The sequence below is a fragment of the Ciconia boyciana genome, chromosome 9 (genome assembly GCF_034638445.1).
Source record: "Ciconia boyciana chromosome 9, ASM3463844v1, whole genome shotgun sequence".
NCBI classification, from domain to species: domain Eukaryota; kingdom Metazoa; phylum Chordata; class Aves; order Ciconiiformes; family Ciconiidae; genus Ciconia; species Ciconia boyciana.
Window position 1 is genome coordinate 17,492,177 of NC_132942.1, and position 20,238 is coordinate 17,512,414.

The 20,238-nt window shown below is 39.3% G+C and overlaps 1 protein-coding gene across 2 annotated transcripts in view; it reads right to left on the bottom strand.

Moving 5' to 3' along the window:
* Positions 1-20,238, bottom strand: part of SLIT3 (slit guidance ligand 3) — a 538,149-nt gene that overhangs the window by 36,837 nt on the left and 481,074 nt on the right. For both annotated transcript variants that reach the window (XM_072873643.1, XM_072873644.1), the window contains 2 exons: positions 15,230-15,369; positions 2,044-2,137 (listed from right to left, as the gene is read on the bottom strand). In XM_072873643.1, coding sequence (XP_072729744.1) covers positions 2,044-2,137; positions 15,230-15,369 — 234 coding nt within the window. The remainder of the gene's footprint in view (positions 1-2,043; positions 2,138-15,229; positions 15,370-20,238) is intronic.

Consider the following 20,238-nt stretch of genomic DNA (forward strand, 5'->3'; position numbering starts at 1 on the left):
AAAAAGCTGCTGAGGGCTCTCAGCCCATTTCTGAAAGGTTTGGTGCAACTAAAGTATGAAAGAAAAAGCAATACGTGGACAAATCTATGTTCAAGGCTGGGCAGGCTCCTTCACCTCTCAAGTCTGTCCTGCTAGAAAGCAAAATGGGACAGAAATAGTAAAGAAATTCTGGATTTTTGTGTAGTATTCTATGAATGGTGGGAAGAATAGTGCAACAAACAGTAGTAGAAAATACTTACAAGTAGTTATTTAGGCTCCCCTCAAGGGTTAATGGCCCCACCGTGAAGAACACTTTTCTAGCAAGCAAGCAAGCAAGCAAGCAAAAGTGCCTTATTTACTCAAATTATTTGGGTGGCAGGTATGAAAATGCTTCCAGCAGGGGTAAAAGGGTCCATTCAGGACCACAGCTGTCTCCATCCCTTCATACATCTAGCAACATAAGGTAATTTGAATTACAAGCCTTTGCCTCATAACATGATGTAGCTACTGGATTAGCTGAATGATGTATTAACTAGGAATGAAAGCTGGAAAGTACATCAGGGACTATTTATGTACTGGTACACACCTCCTTATCCAGCCCCCGTGCATCATTTCAGGAACTGTCCTAATAATTTAACAGTTTCATCTTCCTCAAGGGTTGGAAACATTTCTGTCTGGAGGTTTTTCACCCAAAAGAAAGGCTTGAGTTGTACAGACTGACTGTCTAGCGCAGATTCAGCTGCCCTCTAGATAGCCAGCATCTCTAAAACTTTTGTTCACTTCCTTTGAACTATCTTGAAATGTTCTGTGTATTAGTTTACACTATTCTAACATGCCAGTTGCTTCACAGGACACAATCTGACACCAACTGCAAGTTACCTGGAAGACTGAAGACTGCTACTGTCTCTCCCCTGCAACATGCTAGGTGTGCTGGGTAAGGGCTTCCCTTGTCAAAACCCCATCCCTCCCTCCCTGGAGGGAATCAGTGAGCTCCCAGGATTGCACTGGGGGCTGTGAAAACAGCCTTAGTGTAAAGTGCAGAATGCAGCTCACACTGCACTGAACTCTCTTGAATTTGTCCTCCTTACATCTTCGATTCAAAGATCTTTTCTTGACAAGTTTTCCACAGAGCTTGACTTTTCAATTGACTGTCTCTATTTGCTAAATTGCTCTGAAATTCCCTGTTCAGACAAGTGATGAATGCTGCTACTATGCACCTCTCAAAACACCAAGCCCTTAAATCTCCAGATGTTTTACTGCCGTTCAAAACATGCGGCTTTACTTTGCCCCTGTGAAACAGTCAGTGCCATTCCCAACACACAAATGCAAACACAGGAGACTTCACAAAATCTAACATGAGCCAAGCGAGGCTCGCCTGTATAGCCAATGGGAGAAGGTGGCTCCCGACTGAGAGCCATCCAGTTCAGGTGTTTTCTGCTGCTGCCCAGGTAAGGAAGTGTGGGGAGAGGAGTCTCACTTCGGTCAAGGCTGGCCTTTGTCAGTGTACCCCAAGACTGCAAGCCATCCTGGAAGACAACAGCTAAAGTGGGAATACAACAGAAAACTCCTGACCGGCAGCTTTATGCTCTGTCCGCAAGTTTATCTTTCCCTTCTCAGTAGGTAGAATGGGGACTGGACTTTAAACACTTAGCCAGCATGGGCAGAGGAGAGCGGAATTACATCTGTTAAGACTCCTGTTATATGATGCTCGAATTGATGGATGCCCTAAAGAACACATATGGAAACTGTCCTTAGTTTCTGAGGTGGGATAAGATACTTTGCAGTAACTGTTCCAGAAGTACTCCTTTTGCAATGCTCTATTCCAGAATAATTTCTCTGCTGTGGGGGGTACATCCATTATTTTCAAGTAAACCACAGAAAGCTAGAAAAGTATGAATGGTTGCATTAAAATTAAAATGTGACATGGTATGAAGTATATATAGTCTTGCACTATTTGCATTAATTTTTATGATTTTCACCCCAAACTCATTGCCAGTTCAACCCTCATCAAGCTAATGGATGGATCTGCCCAGTATAGGGAGACCAATATACACGCACGCTTACCTGGTTCCTTTATCAAGGGGAAGACATTTGGACTCATGTTGGCATGGATTTAGATCAGGAACACAGTGGTTAATCACCTCATCACACAGTTCACCTGAGGCAAAAGAAAAGCAATAAAGCTGTTACACAACTTGGACAATCCTGAAGCAGCTTCAACCATGATGTTCAGGGATGGCGAATCTCCCTAAATGGAGACAGCTCAGTAGATCAGCAGAAAGCGACAATATTGCTTGTGAGGGCACGTGAGACTTCATTAAATTGGGCTCCTTTGACCTATAGTGACAGTACTGTTTCCATCACATGAATTTGAAAGGCTGGTGTAAAAAGTACTGACATATAAACTCCACTTGGAGACAGGCGAAGGATCAAATGGGCGGTTCCTGACCCAGAACCTCTTATATCAAAGCAAGAAAGTGACACAAAAGCGAAGTTGCTCATTAGACCGTAACATTTTCACACTGAAACATATTTTAGCCATAGTTAATACTCTGCTAAAGAAGACGATTGGACATAATTCTGGAAAAGAACAACAACCCACAAACCCTCCCCCCAAAACCTCTGTGACTCTCAATAATAGGAACCAGCTTTAGGACTGCATGCAATTATAAAACATTCACTGTTTATAAGAAAAGTACTAGCTCTATTGTGCTCACAGGAGATTATGTCTTTTCAGAAAAAAACCCATCACATGTAAGCTCAGCTCAGCTGTTTCTAGGTATGGCGTGTTACATGCCATGTACCTCCCTGGATTTGTATAAATTTTAATAATTAATAGTTCTAGAATGTTCAAAACCAGATAGTTTATTTAAATACCACCCTTCTCCAAGTCCTAAATTATTAGGACACACTTCAGTACCCCAGGATTTGAGATCCAGCCAAAGACCACAGAAATCTTTGCCTCCCCAAGAAACCAACAGAAACCTAGCCCACACCTCCCAAAGCCTTGCAGGAAAAGCAAAGGTCAGGTACTCTCAACATGGAAACCCCCAAAAGCTACAGTCCCAAAGTCCCTCATGCAGCTATAGCAGAAGACCACATCTGCGAAGTTTCAAGGTTATGCATATTTTGTGTGCCTATACACAATACATACCATCACATGAGCAACAAACCATGTGGATAGTGTGGGAAAATGGATAACGTGGGAGGCACTGGTGGGCTGGCAATGTTTTAGCAGTATTTTCATGAAGCTGCAGCTCCACCTGTCTTGGGAGAAACTCAATTTTCAAAAATCCTTACATTTCTAACTCTAGTGGCTACAGAGAAACTCTTGAACACACAAGCCAAGCAAACCACAAAGATCAAAATTCAGATGGAAAATGCAAATCTGAACCGTCTGTCTTTCATCAGTCTTGTGATCTGGCAGGGATGACTGAGAGCACAATTTTGAGGATGACGCTGGTGGTGACAGGTATGGTTTAAGTTGTTAACACCCCCAGCTCACTCCTTCAGGTGATTTCTCACACATCTCCAGCCTCCCTACAGTGCAAGCTACATAGTTCTTTATTTGACTCTTGATATTAGAATGGAAGTATAATATGTATTTGCAAAATTACTCAATTTTGGTTTTGTTTCAAACATGGAACATCTAATATATCTGCTTTTGAGAGCTGTCAAGCATAAGTGACAAAGTGGAGCAAGAAGGCATGGAGACATGAGAGAGGATACTACTAGCATAAACCCTGTATTCTTGTGCCATACATACCCTCATGACTTTTAGTGGGCTGGGTTTGGCAATACCAGAGAATTCTGGCATGGCAATCTGCAGTGGACAGTTTATTGTTCATAGCATCAGTTATAAGACAACCAATTCCATCTGGAGCCAAGGAATCCCATGAAGCCACCACTATTAAGTACTACCAAGCCTTTTACAGCCCTGGACAAATCTTGGGCAAATGTAATGAATGTATCCAGCTCAGGAAGGGGGACATGCCAGTGAAATTGAATGCTGCAAATCCATGGGAACCAGGGAAACTGATCATTCACTGGGCTTGAGGTTTGCCATTGTACTTTGTTACACCTCAAAAGCAACTAGACGTTCAAGTCTTCCAAATATGAACAAAACTGTCATTGGGGACAGCTATTAACACATTTTTGAGGTGGCAGAACTGGGGATAGGTCTGCTTACTAAGCAATCCTCAAATCCACAGCCCACCAACCCTCCCAATTACTAACAAGCAAAGCGACTCCCTCGGCCTTTGGGCAGACATGAACATGAGCAGGTCAGAACTTGCTACGATGCCTGGACAACTGCCAGTTTGTTGTCTTGATATTCCTCATGTCCCTTGTGTACTATGAATCTTATGTGAAAATAAACATGAAAAAAAAGTAACTGGCTAGTGACATTAAAGGAACTCAATGATCTAAAGCTGGAAATATTTTTGGAAGATCATTTAATAACTGAATATGGTGTGGATAGATGCCTTCAACTATCCTTTCACCAAAAATGATCAAGACACACTTTTGAAGTTTCTATTTCTTTTTTTTGTTTTGTTTTTAAGAAAAGGAAACAGGCTTTAAAAAAATAACAGTTTCATAAACTCTCAAAGGAAATCATAACTCTTCTTAAATTATTCTTCTCAACAGTCTTGATAAGTGCTTAGAGATCCAGTAAAAATCTCCCCAAATATCAAATATTATGACTCACTGTGTCATTCTGAAGGCACCACTATCAGAATGTAGGAGAATTCTAGGCTAGGTACCAAACATAGCATCCAAAAAATTTTATCATTTTTCATGCAAAACTTGGAACATTTAAGGATCCTTCCTGTTATTTTTCCCATCTATCACTCATTAGGGGGCTCACTTGGGAGTGCCTTGCAACTAGAGCAGCCTCATCTCAGGAAGAAAATTCTTCTTGATACATTATTTCAGGCTCCACCAGTGTTCACTAGATGTTGCAGAAAGCATGCCAGGGAAATAAAACACTTTCTGAAAAGCAAAACCCAAGGCACCAGCTACATTAAGACTTTCTCATATTTTATTCACTCAGAAAATATCTGGGCCAAAAAATCTGCCCTCGGACTTGAGAATGCAATATTAATTGGCCGCTTTAATGTCAGTATCAGAGGAAAAATCTGATCCTCTTTTTTTGGAGTGACACAGGGCTGCTTCTCTGTGCAGCAATTAAAGGTCTAGTCCAAATTTCTCATTGGATAGCTATGTGAACCTAAAAACAAACTGGACATTAATCTTAGGCCAACTTCTAGCAGCACTGACTCTCTTTGTGGAAGATATTTGATCATGCTAAAACAACAGAAAACTTCAGTGCAATGCTTTCCCAAATGTAGAAAATAATCCAACCTCCCCATTTTCCTCTCTCCTATGTATTCACAAATCAGAGCTCCAATTTGGGTACACAAAGGTTTCTGAAGTCCTTATATAAAAGACAGGAAAATGACAACCGCTTTTCTTTTCTAATCAGTTAAACAAATTTTTTTATCCCAAAGAATGTTTTTTGTTTCATCAAGGCACACTTACTCTCTTTCATCAAAGCCAAAGAGAATAGATCAACATGCAATGCACCCCAGTGAAGAACAGATTAAGACTATGTCAGATTTACAAGAGGAAAACCACTTATGCCATCAGATTTTACTTTTCATAGTAGCCGGAGGTATTAGGTCAATAATGTTCTGTGGTCTGTAGAACTGAGGTATGATACGAAGAGGGTACCTTTATAAAGATAGCCATATCCTCAGCTGTGTAGGCACTGCATTTCAAACTTCTTAAGGCCGGGGGTAATGTGCTGGTAATTAGTGCTTGTTTAGGAGAAGCAAGCATTAGACAGATGAAGGAAGCAGTCTGATCTGCCACAAAAAATGCGACTTTCAGATTAGAACCAAGTTGTACTGACAGGTGGAACACTGGCAGGTGGATCTCCCATTGCTGCTGTCTCGTGCATTAAAAAAACAACAAACAACAAAAAAAAGAGAGAGAAAAAAAACCCCAAAACAATACAAAAGGTATTTTTCCCCTTTTAAATTACTTCCCTCGTCCTCTTCACCAGCATTACTCGTTGCTTTTCAAAAAAACACAGCAAAACATTTTTTTGTCTCATGCAACATTTTCCTGCTCTTAATTTTTCAGCAAGATCATGAATTTCATGGGGCTTTCCACATTCACTTTTCACAGGGCTCACTGCTTATGAAGAGCTGCCAAGAAACATGCTTTAGCTTTTCTGTAGGCTTCCACACGTGTCAGAATGAAGCCAAAACAACAATAGAGCAATAAAGACTACTTTTACACACAGTTTAATAATCATCTTTCTTTTTTTCCGTTCTGTGCTGTCATGAGAGCTATATATTTCATGCCACATTAGACTTTTAAAACCAGGATCCAAGTTACATTAATCCTCCTTAATCGGTAAAAGAGAGATTGGGTGCAATAATAGTATTTTACTTACTTATCTGTAAGTAAAACTGCAATTCTAAAAAGACAATCTAGACCATCAATTTGCAACCAATGAGTTAGATGATTTTTCTTTTGTTTCATATGTCAGTTGGGTGATACTTTGTTCTCTCATTCAGAGTATTCATGAAATAATTGATAAAGCAATATAGAAGATATTCTCATCCTTAATGTGAGAGAAGCTTTTGTAGGGCCTGGAAGACTAAAAGCAAAAACGCTGTCAAGAATTTCACAATATTACTTGAGAAAAGGAAAGTGCTTACAGTGAAGAAAGGATGAAGAAAGCCCGGCCTTTATCCACAGAGCAAACTTTTTACAGGCTGCACAGGGAGAAGATATATATTTGAGTGGTTAAATAGTATGTTGCAATTTTCTGAACTTTGCCAGGTAAGTCGGAATGGAACTCTTCTCCTTACTGCTAATAAAAAATACTGTACTGTTTTTCTCATAAGAGATTACTCATTTTATATCTAATAACTTGTATCAGAAGAAATGCTTTTTGCATTTTGTTTTCCCCTTGTCTCTTTTCAGTTATTAAAAAGAAGTCAGTGCCAATGGGATATTTCAGGAGAACATAGAACCTAAAAACGGTTGGGTGGAACAGACATAGGATGTTCCTCCAAGAAAATATTTCAGTTAGGAATGTCGTTGATGTTTGATGAAAAAGATTTGAGGCTCATCTTGGAAAATAAAAAATGAATTTTTTACTTCCAAACGGTTTCAACTTGCAATGAAGAAAAGAGAAACTCTGTGAAAATCCTTCAGTAGCAAATGCACTTGGCTGCCATGTTAGATACCAACACATAAAAGAAATTACCTGAAATGCACTGTAGCAGAATTCTCTGTCTAGATTATTGATGAGGTTGGCTGTTGCTTGATGAACACTGCCCACAATACTTAGTGGGCAAAGAACGAAAAGTTACTTTATGCTTTTTATTCTGTGTTAATGCTTTAAAAACTCATATCTGAGTTTTCATGTATCGGGTTTTGGCCTATTAAGTGAGAACCTGAAGTTAGACTCCACACTGAGATTCCCAAAGTGGCTTGTTTTTCAGAATTAAGGAGCAATTATCTCTACTCTTAAGGTTAAAAAAAGGGATAACTGATTAAACAACAAGATCTGGATAGAGAAATAATGATCCTTTCATTATTTCTGAATCTTGAACAAAGAATATGTTCCAGTTCTATGCACTGCCAAAGTATGAAAAATCATGTTCAACATCACAAATGCCACAACAACACAGTATGTGAAACATTAACTAAACCAGACAAATTCCAGTGCTCTTACAAGGTGGTAACCTGCATATAGCATTAACCCTCAGAACCACTGTGTCTGGAATAGATCCTAATTTTGCTGGACCCCCTACATTTTTGAGCCATATTACTTCATATGGATATTTTCCAATTATGTGATTTATCTGGAATCTGTTGGGGATCAATTAATTTATTCACACAATCTAGTGCATCCAGTCACATCTGACGTGCCACACATTTTCTGAGATGTCCCTTCAGGGCTGGCAGATAGGACACCAGATACACTGTAGACTCATGCATGTCTGAATGAGGGGATGGGGAATAGGGGATGTGGTGGTCCTTCATGGGCTGCAGAGGGACAACCTGCTTCACTGTGGTCTTCTCCATGGGCTGCAGGGAAATTTCTGCTCTAGCACCTGGAGTACCTCCTCCCACTTCTTCACTGACCTTGGCATTTGCATAGTTGCTTCTCTCACAATTTTTTCATCAGCGTTGCTGATGGGCTAAGCTTTGGGCAGTGGCAGGTCTGACAGGGGAGCAGCTCCTGATCTCTTCTCACTGTGGAAGCCACCCCTACAGCCCCCCACCTCCCCTGCTACCAAAATCTTGCCACATAAATCCAATACGGTCTTTGAACCAATAGAGGTCTCTAAAGAATACTTTATATGCAAAAAGATTTACTTATTTCCTACTGGCAGTTCTAACATGGCCATCACTGTGGTGTCGGAGTGCTGAATACATTGACTGTCCATAGGAGGACTCTGCTCCTCCCAGCTTTATTAACCATGCAGTATGCAGCACCTGCCAGTAAGCAGGTTAAGTAATGGGCTTGTGGTTAACTTCTCATCCTCTGATGTGTTTCTTCACAGACTGGATTTAATGAATCATGAATCCCATTTCAGGATGACATTCACGCCACCCATCCTTTAAGACAGTAGTAGCTGAGATTCCATTTTCTTAGATGTATACTGTGGTCCTGATGAACAAAGAGAAATTCTCCAGTAGATGTGGTTCCCCAAACACGACACATTACATTTTACAAATGGGAATATGACCAGAGGAAATCCTGGAGCTGAGAGCTCCAACATGACAGAACACCCATACTGAGACTAAAGACAGGCTGCAGCACTGCCAGTTACTGTGCTATTTCCTTCTTCAGTGCCAGTACAATGAGATAAGAGAGTCCAATCTGATAGCAATGAAATGTGCTTCTCTCCTAATAAAAGAGGGGTGGAAATGGGCTTAGGCTCAAGCCTAACAAAGCTAAAAACTTCCAGCTCTTCCAGCATTTCTCATTCATAGTTATACAAGTGGGAAATGTGGGTGCCTTTTTATTTTTTTGCACAGAAAGGAAACACATTTCACATTTGCCAAGTAACTAAAACTGAGAAACTTCCATGTAAGGCAGAACTCCTTCAAATAAAAGGAAGAAAATACACCAAACTTTGACCACAATTTTCTCTGTTTCTCTTGAGGAAATTATGGCTAAAGTTCCAAAATTTTAAAAGAGGCTGATAGTTAAGTACTTGTTTAAGCCTTCAGTGTTTATTAGGCAGTCCATATCCTTGTGGAACCACAAGGCTGAACCACACTACCTAAAACCTTCCTGTTCCTATATCAAACACATAGCTAAAAACTCGGAAGGGGGGAAAAAAAACAACCTACAGTGCAATGATCCACTTCAGCTTCATTCAGCTGTCACTGGTGCCCATCTCAGGGGTTGTTGTAAATCAGTCTCACAATGGTTAGCGATGGGAAAAGAGCTGGAGAGCTCCAGCAAAGAGCGTCAGCCACAAGTCACCACACAACTTCTTTCTTCCAGAGTTGTTTAGCTTGACTAAGTGCTTGGCTTTGGCCATGCAACATTACCACAATCACATACGCCAGAAAAAGGGACCATAATCACTAACAGTGAATAGTGTTCTGTCTAAAAGTAGCATAACTGCAAAAATCTCAGATACCATCTACCACAGGACACCACAAGGTCCCCTAAGGTAAAATAGATCTTAGCCTTCTCTTCCAAACACATAAAACCAGAAATAGTTTCTAGCTTTTTTTTGAGACAGAGATTTTTTTTCTGTGATACAAACTGCTTGCAGCTTTTTCCCAGGGAAACAAACTATTTTAAAACATTTGCTCCCCCTGCTCCCCACCATGGGATGCCATGTATTTTAGAAAAGACCTATTTTCAGTAGTAGAAGCCACTAATTTTTTTATTTAGGTTTCAGAACAAAGAGGTGTGGCTATTTGCTGAGGCTTTTTAGGAACCTTAGCAAAAACTGAAATATTTTCTGATTTTTTTGTGTGCAAGCGCTACACATTTCTGCTTCTGGCTAAAATCAAATAGATAGGAAGAAGGAAAAGTCACAGCAAACAAGCAAAACTAAATAAACTAGCAAGTAAAGCATAAAACCATTCAAAGTACATACTACATGTTTGGTACAGCCCATTTCATCCTTTATGTATGTTTGGACGCCTCTTCAAGGGAGAGCACAGAGGACAGTGAGACTGAGGAAAGGATCTCTTTTTGGAGGTATGAGATTCTACATTTGGATCTAGAACTGTAAGGAAAACAGTGATGGCTCTCAAGAAGGTCTATGACAGTAGCGAATAGAAAAAAGGAATGGAAGGGAAAAATTGTCTGAATTTTGTCCTACATTTCTAAACCACAAAGCCAGGGAGACAGCAGAATGTTTATATTGATAGGTGGAGATAGGCCATGTTAAAGCCAAAAAGACAAAAATTAGAAAAATACAAAAAGGAAAAAAACTGGGGTGACTGATCTAATTCATAGCTTCCTCCTTTGATGTTCCTATATATGTTTCTTTTTGAAGAGGAGGAAAGCCTACCAAACCGTAAGGAGGAGCTGGACCCTATCAAGGGGTCTGACCAGGCTGTAAACCAACCCACAGACTGCTTGGGCTTTAGAGCTGGCTGGACTTTGGGTACACGATTATCCTGGAGGAAATACATATTTATAATTTAGCTTCAGGATTAAAATAACCAGTTGAGGAGAGGAAAAATAAGACAGCAGCTGACAATAAAAGCCATCAGGACTCTGCTACACAGCATGAGTATTGGTTTGGTTATGTAAATACAGGCAACACACATTGAAAATATTGACTTTAAGAATAGTGAGGAAACCTGGTGGTGCAGGTAAGGGCTTGAATCTTTTTTATGGCAATCAGCTATCTGCCTAGCCTGCCTCTCAGTTTTGTCTTCTTTAACTTATGTTTACCTGTTTCATAGAATCCATTTGTATTTGCACATTGTTTTAAAGTTATTAGATGGAAAGGAACTAGGAAGGAGATTATTGTGTGACTGTCGGTTGTTTTTTGGTGTGGGGTTTTTTTTTTTTTAAATGAAAGTGAAATGGGGCTGGAGTGTGGGAAATTCTTTCCTTCAGCAGTCACTTAACAAATTGGCCATTTTTCATCTACTTTGAGTGGGGGAAAAGAATTTTAAAGGAAAACACTGCAAAAAGTTATTAATTGAAGAAAGATCTTTGGCCTTCATTATTCCAACCAATGAAAGCAAAATTTATGCATCATTATTTGGGATATTGTTTTCTAAAAAGGCTATAACAAGTAAAAGTAGACAGACAGAAGATAAAGCAGGAAAATACTAAGATATGGAAAAAAACAAACCCTGTCAATAGTCAACATTTCCAACACATGCATTTTTAATTTGCATTTCATTTAGGAATATAAGATTCACTATCATGATTTAACCATTAGTCAACTATACCAAGGGGGATCCTAAATATTTGTTACAGAACAACACACATACACGCTCAGAACCACACACATACACACTTGGATTTTATTCTTCCCTGTATTCAGACTATTCTTTGTATTACAACATACATTTATTTCATACATGCAATGTTTACTGTAATAGCATTGCAGTCTTACCAGTATTACGGCATCCAAGACCACAAGTGTGATGAGGGATTCAGACTACCTACTTCGCAGTGCTACCTGAGCCCGCCTGCCTCTACAGTCGAGAAAAGAAGGAATCTCCAATAGCTGAGCTGGGCACCTATAACCAACAGCCTGAATGTTGCTCAAAACATCACAGATTATCAGTACAGAAACATCTATCCTGATCTCCAGTGTAACATAGACCGCTCTTGAATTAACTTGTTTTTTAATTACAGCATCTGCTGAGAAATCCAGTTTGTATCTAGAACCAACAAGTCTTGTATAATTACATTGATAAAAATTTATGGTCTGGATTTTTTCAGCCACAAAGGCCAGCCAATGAATCTTTTAAAGAAATTTCTATTGTCCATAAAAATGTTTGTGGGGAAAAAAAAAAAAAGGCAAAATAAAAGCTTGCTCTGTCTGCCTATTTTTTGTTAAGCCAAATAACATTTTTCTTGAGATCTTCAAGACCTATTCTCAATCCCCCAATGTTTTTTTATGTTTCACCTCTAATCCTCTTTCTCATCTCTCAACTTGCTTCTTGAATTCTGAACAACAGAACTAAGTATAATATTTGGGCACAACACAAAGAGGTATTACCTACGTTTTCTGTTCTACTAGATACACCTTGCCTATGGATATCACTGCCTTTTTAGGCAAAGTACCACATTGAGAGCTTATTGTCCACCAGACTGCTTCACAGAAAAACTGCTTCCATGGAAAGTATCCTCCATCATCCATTCTTTGTTCATATAAATATAAATAAAATCCATACACTTGGCAACTCTGAAACACACTCTGAAGTTTGTTAACACAATGTTTAGCACAGTCAGCACCTGAGAGGGAGGCAGGTAACTCAACGCACAATTCTGAGCACAGGAATAAGTATTCCTGGTGCCTCCAGTGACCCGATTTCTCTCTGAAATGTTAGCATTCACTATTCTTAGCATATTCAACACAATATTAAAGTCATCTGCATCTTCTTTTTTTTTTTTTTTTTTAATAGATACTGCCATAGTAGCTTCAGGTATTGCTTCAGTATAAAAAGATTTATTTAAAAAGAATATACACAAAGATACACAAAGGTGTCACAGGAGACTTCGGTCAAACTCTTTGGTCAATAGATCCCTCTCTTTTCAGGTCAGGCACACAAATCATAGAATCATAGAATCATTAAGGTTGGAAAAGACCTCTAAGATCATCTAGTCCAACCATCAACCCAACACCTCCATGCCTACTAAACCATGTCCCGAAGTGCCACATCTACACGTTTTTTGAACTCCTCCAGGGATGGTGACTCCACCACCTCTCTGGGCAGCCTGTTCCAATGCTTGACTACTCTTTCAGTAAAGAAATTTTTCCTAATAACCAATCTAATCCTTTCAAAGTGCTTCTTCATGACTTCCTTATGTGCTTCCACGGCATTTCCTTAGCTGCTGTTCATTCAATCAAGCAGCTTCAGATGATGACCAATTTCTTGTGTTTGGATTCAACTCTTAGAGGACCCTCAAAACCATGGCTCAGATTTGCTTGGCTTGTATGTAACTTTTGTTTGGCTGATGGCTTCAATTCTTCCAACCATTTTATGCTGTTCCCTGCCCTCCTGCTCTGAGAGGGCCAGGTGTACCTCTGAGGGACATTTCAGCCCAGCCAGCTGCACTGCAGTGAGTCCTTCTGTGTGACTGATCAGGTTTGATGAAATATCCCACTCCAAAATGGAAGTAAAGTAGGTTAAGGCAATTCTTTTATCACAGTTCACTAAACTCTCCCTATTTTTAAGCAACATGAACTATTGCAACCCTTCAGATTTCTAATTTAAGCAACATCCCTATTTCTGCAACTTTTTTCACTTATGATTCATATTATATTTTCCAGAAGTATTTCCTGCTCTTCTTCAAAAATACAGTTTGTTTCAACTGTAGTCAAAGCTATTGCCTGCATTGTGATAGCAAATGCTTTTTGTGCAGTATATACAATCGTATGTACCCTACATTGCAAGACTGGGGTCTAGTATTTGACAAACTCCTGCTAATAAGCATAAGCACAGCACAGACAATATTCAGGTGAAAAAAAAAAAAGCTGGAAGTTGATTAAAAATATTTCAAAACTGATTCTGAAGTATCATATCATATGAGTTCTCTGGCCCCTATTCAGACTGCCATTTGAGAAGAAATCCCAATCTAGTTCTTTCCTACCTTTTTTGTCTGCAAAAACCAAGATAATCTGCAATATGCCTGTGAAAAGGAAAGTGCATTTGCATATATACTGGATTCAGTTTCTTACAAGGTATGTCTTTTCTTGGCTGGGCAAATGTATTTCCTCTTGTAAATGTAAAGACTCTGCCTCCTTGTATAGAGTTTTGTTTGAAACCACCCAAGAACAGCTCACATAAAGAGTGCACACGTAAGCACAATGGGCTCAACATCCTATAAGCAAAACTCTTTACTCTGCTAAGCTGACGTTTTTCAGTTTTTGGCAGAAAGATCATTCTAGAACTCTAATAAATGTACATTCAAGTCATAAGGCTTTTCTCAGCTAAAGATTTACATGGGCCTCCTTTGTATCAGCCACAAAAGTATTTTAAGAGTTTGGAAATTCTAGAAGCTTTCCTCCTGCCTTACTCAGCCACTCAAGCTTGATCCTCATTAAATCCCCTGACATGTAATATATTCCAGTGTACAAGAAGCCCTTCATTACTTCTCCATGCTTAGAAGGTAATAAACCCATTTCAAAGGATGGAAGTAGGAACTATTGCAGGTGTTTCCTTACCACTCCATGTTGAGCCAGGAAGGCTGTGCTAACACAGTTTGAATGAGTCAACAGTATGCTCCAGTAATGACTTGAGAAAAATCATTTTTAGATTCCAGTTAGGAGGGTTTCTGCTCTTGCAGAAGGTTTAGGAAGGAATTTATCTGAAATGCAGGATGGGTGCTGGAGATACTAATTCCATTTCTAACTCAGTTACCAACTTCTGTCAGCGTGGACTTAGTGGGTGACTGCACATCTGCCAAGCTGGGCTAACTGCCATGGGTGCGCTCTGAAGACTACAACTGAGCCTACAGTTTCTTACACAGCCTTTGCTTCTCCATGTGTGAAATGGAGATAATGAATTTAAACAGCATATTGTTAGGCTCATTTTATTTAATAAATGAGGACCTATGAGATCTCAGGTGAAAGCCATGCCCCAAAAGCTATTTTCCTACCATAATTTAAACAGGAACTATTTTTATTTTCCAAGATTCAGAACAGATGTATATCAGACTCAGTTCAGTACTGGGAATACTTCTGAAATACAGTTACAGAATGTGCGTGCAGAAGTACAAATTTCTCTGACACCTTAAACTTCACGATTTTTAAATGTATTTTACAATGAAGCATCAGTATTTTGACTCAAAAAAGTGGCCATGTTTGTCAGCACATGTATTGCAATACTGGTAGAACATCCTTCCAGTAAGACATCCAGATTGCTTTAAAATGGGACTAGATTCTTGGTTAATTACACACTCATGGACAAAGTAAACGTGCATTTGGACCCTTCCCTTCAGGCACTGAAGGGACTCCTCATGGATTCCTGTTCTCCTTTGGTTGTAACCCTTTCTTACCTGTGTAATTAGGAGGGCAGAGACAGACATAGTTGTTGATCCCATCCACGCATGTAGCGTTATTCTCACAGTCATTATCTTCGCAGTCATCTGGGTTTATTTCACACCTCTCCCCCTCATACCCAAGGACACAAGAACAGCTTTGGAGAAAGAAAAAAATGAATAAAAGTTAGCATGGATCTGAAGGGGCAGGAGGTTTGAGGTATAAAACTGAAATTAAAACATATTAAAGTGAGTTGCTGGAGCCAAATTCACTGCTATTGTGAAGTACAGAGCACTTTAACCCTATGTGTTTGGTGAAGGATGCAGTCTGATGGTTCATGGGGTCATGTAATTATTAAGAGATAAAAGCATCAGCAGGAGACAGCCTCTGTCGTGCTTCCCTTTGCTTTCTTTGTTGATAACCCTAGCCCTGAAGTAAGCAACTCCAGGGCAGGAGAGTAAACACTCACCACAGTATTCAAATCCTTGGCTTCTCTGTTAATGATTTTGTGAGTATATGGATACTTGCCTACTGAGGACTGCACAATCATAGGGTGACTTGGCAGCTTTTAGATAGCTTGCTCTCTTTAAAGAACAACGGCTTGAATTGAGTTTACAGACACGAACATTTTCTTCTCATTACCACTTTGTCACTTGTCCAAACAAGAAATGTTTGGGAATGATTGCTTTTACAAGTGAAGTAAGATTTTGGTACTTCTACAGCTCCTCCAACATCTATTTGTAGAAGAGCTGATGATGTCTCAATAATTCAACTAAAACACAAACAAACAATGGCAGAGCTAGAAATGGTTCTGTGAGGATGTGGATCTATTGAAGAATCATTGCACTAAATATTTTATCTCACAAGACTGTGATGTATGGTCCCTAGAGGGAGTGTAAGAAACTAAGTGGTTGAAGAATGACTTTAATTTTTTTTCAATCTCAGTTTCCTCTCTAGATCTACAAGTTATGATTACTAAGAGAACCTTTATATTTTAAAATAGCTGTAAGTGATAAAGAGGTGGAGGCCACAGTTTCCTAAAAGAGAGTCTAAAAACATGTGTTAAGTGCTCCAGTCATTTCAGTGGCTTCTAAGAAGCCAGCAATGATATTTGAAGTGTCAGTATTGCTGTTCACTAGTCACAGAAAGCGTGTGTGTGGAAGGGAAGTTGTGTTGTTTTGAGTTCCAGTCCAAACTACACATTTGCTCCGTGGTTCATTTCCTTTCCCATGCAAGTTCTGGTGGCAGAAAAGGAACTGAACAAATGTAAAGCACTACTGATTGATGAGATGAAAAACAGAAAGCACCAGAGCAGTCACACTAATTGCCATCCACTGCTTTCTGAAATCAGGAGAATTTCCAATGCAGAGATAGCTGCAGGGTACTTTTTTTCAGCTCAGATGGACAAAGTGGACATGGGGTGGTTATCCTGCTTTATGTAGGTGTCATGGGGTTGAGGTGAGGAATGCCCTGGAGAAATAGGAGATCTTAAGAATCTGTGAAGAAAACTACAGCACTTTTGGGCTGGTTGCTCTCAGCATGACATTTGCTTCTCTTCGTCCTGCGTGCCACAGACTGAGCAGAACACAGGGACTCCCCAGGGAGGGATGGCACAGCGCTCTGCATCCACCTTCAGTAGGTCCTAGGTTGGACTCTGAGGATAAGGTTAGATTCTTCATGACATGTGCAACCTCAGAAACGAAGGGAATAGCAAAGAGGAAGAAAAAAGGGTAGAGAATGTGTCTTGAGCCACCACAACAGTAAGATCTTCTAGATGGGTACAGAACAGGCATATAGGTCACATTCTAACAGTCATCTTCATTCAGTTCTGCAGGGACCATTCACAGGTCATGAGAGTTAGAAAACCTTCACCATGAATAACCAAAACCAAACTGCTCAAATCCAATTTAGGACACAATAAATCAATAAGAAATATTTTATTTTCCTGTCTCAAGGTCATTATTGCTAATAAAATATGTCCTCTTGCTGACCCTGCAAAGATCCAGAGGATCACAGGAGGCAGATAAGAATGAAGAGCTGGCACACCATCTTTTGTGGCAATGCAAGTGTTGGGGGGGGTGGGGGGTGTGTGGTTTAAAGACATCTAATTAAATACAGTGGCACATTCATCATGTCTCCTTTTTCGATTACAAAACCCCTTTTTCAGGGGTTTATAACTCAGCCATAAAAACATGCTCCAGGCTGCAACTTGGCATCCAAGGTCTCAGTTTGGGAGCACAATTTTTTCTCTCCATTTAAAGAAAAGCAACAAGAGTGGCTTTGTGCTGGTTATTTTTATGTGAATATAACACCATTTTCCTTCCACAAAAGGACTGGGACAGCTTGGATGTATGCAATTAAAAATGACATTAATAAATACTATCACAGTAATGGTTCAACTCAGTCAAGTTACCATTAGTAACAATACATATGGGATTGTTAACCTACAATTGCTCAGTATTAGGACACATTCCGTACTGAAAGAAATGTCAGCATAATTGATGACATTTGGCTACTGGTCCCTATGTATTATAGGGAGTCTTTACATTATTGCTTACGTATGATTCTTTATTATGATTTGCATTCAAATGTGCCAAATATGAGGACTGAAATTAAAAGATAAAACATACAATTTGGGACCCGGCTTGAATCATTTGTTGAAAGAGTTGCAGTTTGGGACTGTTTGTATGTATTTTCCCAGAAAAGGCTTAGAAGAAAAATGAAGTTTGCAGAGTGACTGGAAGGTCATCAAACTTTGGTTCCAGCTGACTGAGAGAGAAAATTAATTCCAGAGACAATGATGAAAACTTTGTACTGACTAAATAGTGAAGCAGTATGAGACAGCATTTCATTTGGACCTCAGAAACAATGGAGCCATGCAGGAAAGAACTATTTTCTAAGATGCTGTGATCGCATAAAGGTCCAAATTCCCTGTTCCTCCAGTTTAGGGATTTTCTGTTGGTGTTGTGTTTTCCTAAAAATAAAGAACTAAATAAAACCCTATTATCCTCATGAAGGTGCAAGGGAACACAGAACTTAATGACAACATTTTGGGGGGAAACTTTTGGAGCTGAAGTATACCGACAATTTTGTAAGTTTACTATATTAAAAATTTTTTTTTTTCGTAAACTCTAATGAAACCGTTTAGCATCTGTTTATTAAAATAGGCATACATACAGTGTATCATGTTTCAAAAAAGCCAGCTTTTAAATAGAGATAGTAAATTCTTTCAGGAATATTACAGTTTCTTGGTAAAGGAGCTTTTTACATCTACATCCCAATGGAGTGGCCTGTAAGTCTGGAAGTGCAACGTTTTTCCTTCAACTAGGCAGAATTAACAGTAGGGAGTTAATCAGTTCCAGGATTTTACATTTATGAGGGAACTCAAAGAAAACGCTCTGGAAAACAGAGGGGGTTTTACATGGAGAAAAGTAAAATAATCCAGAGACTTTGTTTCCCAACACCGTAGGTTATCAAAGATCAGCTGGTTGCCTGTGGCTAACTGAAGCAGAGCTGACAGCTCTGCCTCCTTTGTCAAAATCTCACTTACAGGCATGTTAAATGACCAGGACATGTCTGATTGACCATCTTATATTATCAGTCTCAGTAAGCACCATCTTGGCAACCTTTTGTCAAAGAAAACAGATTAGATTAGATTAGAATGAGTAATTCAAATGGAAGAAGAACTTCATGTTTCTAATCCCCTGAGCCACACGATGTCACTTAACTGTTCTTTAACACAGAAGAAGTCCCTACCTGAAAAAAGAGAATGTGAAAATTACTCAGAATTAAAAAGGTGCAAGAATAAAAGATGCCAAGAAGGACTGAAGAACTCCAGCTGAACCTTTGCCATTCAGCTGCCCACCAGGACCTGCTATTACAACAAATCTGAGCGGCTCATTCACTTGCTGCTGTCAGCCCTTGTAGGTACCAGGCACAGCGGGCAAGTTATGCTGGAATCTCAGTCATAACTATGAATTTCCTGTCTTTGCCTGGGGAACATCACCACCTTAGCATTATTTAAAAGGTAATTTTCTTGTCTAAGGCTAAAGAAACTTGAGAGTTAAACTGCTTGGCATTTCATAGGGAGAGAACTTTGGCTTAAGTTTCCTTTTTACAAGAGTAAAGATTTGACAAGTTTGGCAGCAGAGCTTGTGTATGAATATATTTCCCTAGGGAAGAGAATATACAGAAGATATAATTTCTTTTACAGGCCACACAACAGAAAAATCCAAGGAGGCCTCTCATGAAAATGTTTTTGATATCCACTTCCTCACAGCATATAATCTAAGGCAACGTTTTCCCATCTTGATGAACACAATTTATACGCACGTAACTCTGACTGCTGCCATCCACTGGAGAGGAGATTTCCCACCAAAAAAACCCAAACCAACCAAATTCAAGCTCAAAATATTTCTTTATCTTCCCATTCACTGGCTGTTCCATCCCCACACCACATTTCTCTAAGACACGCTAAAGCCCCACAGTCCTGTTCTCCAGAGCAGCTGGGGCTATGGACTGACTGAATTAAAAATATGGAGAGAAAATAGAGCAATGCATAAGCTGAACATTCAATTTTATGAAGCAAGATTTTGACGAGATATCATTTTATGTGTCTTTTATTAGACCAACTGAAACTATATAAATAACTATAAAAGCAGAAATCTTCCCTAAAAAGCCTCAAATGTCGTTAAGCAACAAAACCACCTCTGCAGTTTTGTAAAGGATCTCAAAAACTACATTAATTTGGAACTGAAGCAAATCCTCTGAAATTGTAAAATTCTTCACAAGAAAAATTCAGAAGCAGCTTTGATTTCAGGTCATTCAAAACTTTTTACTTTCTACCATAGAACAAAACTAAAATGCTAAAGAAAAACCCAATCCAAAATATAAGCTGAAGCCTTTCATTCCAGTATTATGGATATTATGAAATATTTTACTAGCACTTTTTAATATCAGCTAGATTTTTGAAAAATGAGTACTGAATGACAGAAAACAGATATTCTAATATGGTACAATTTTGCTT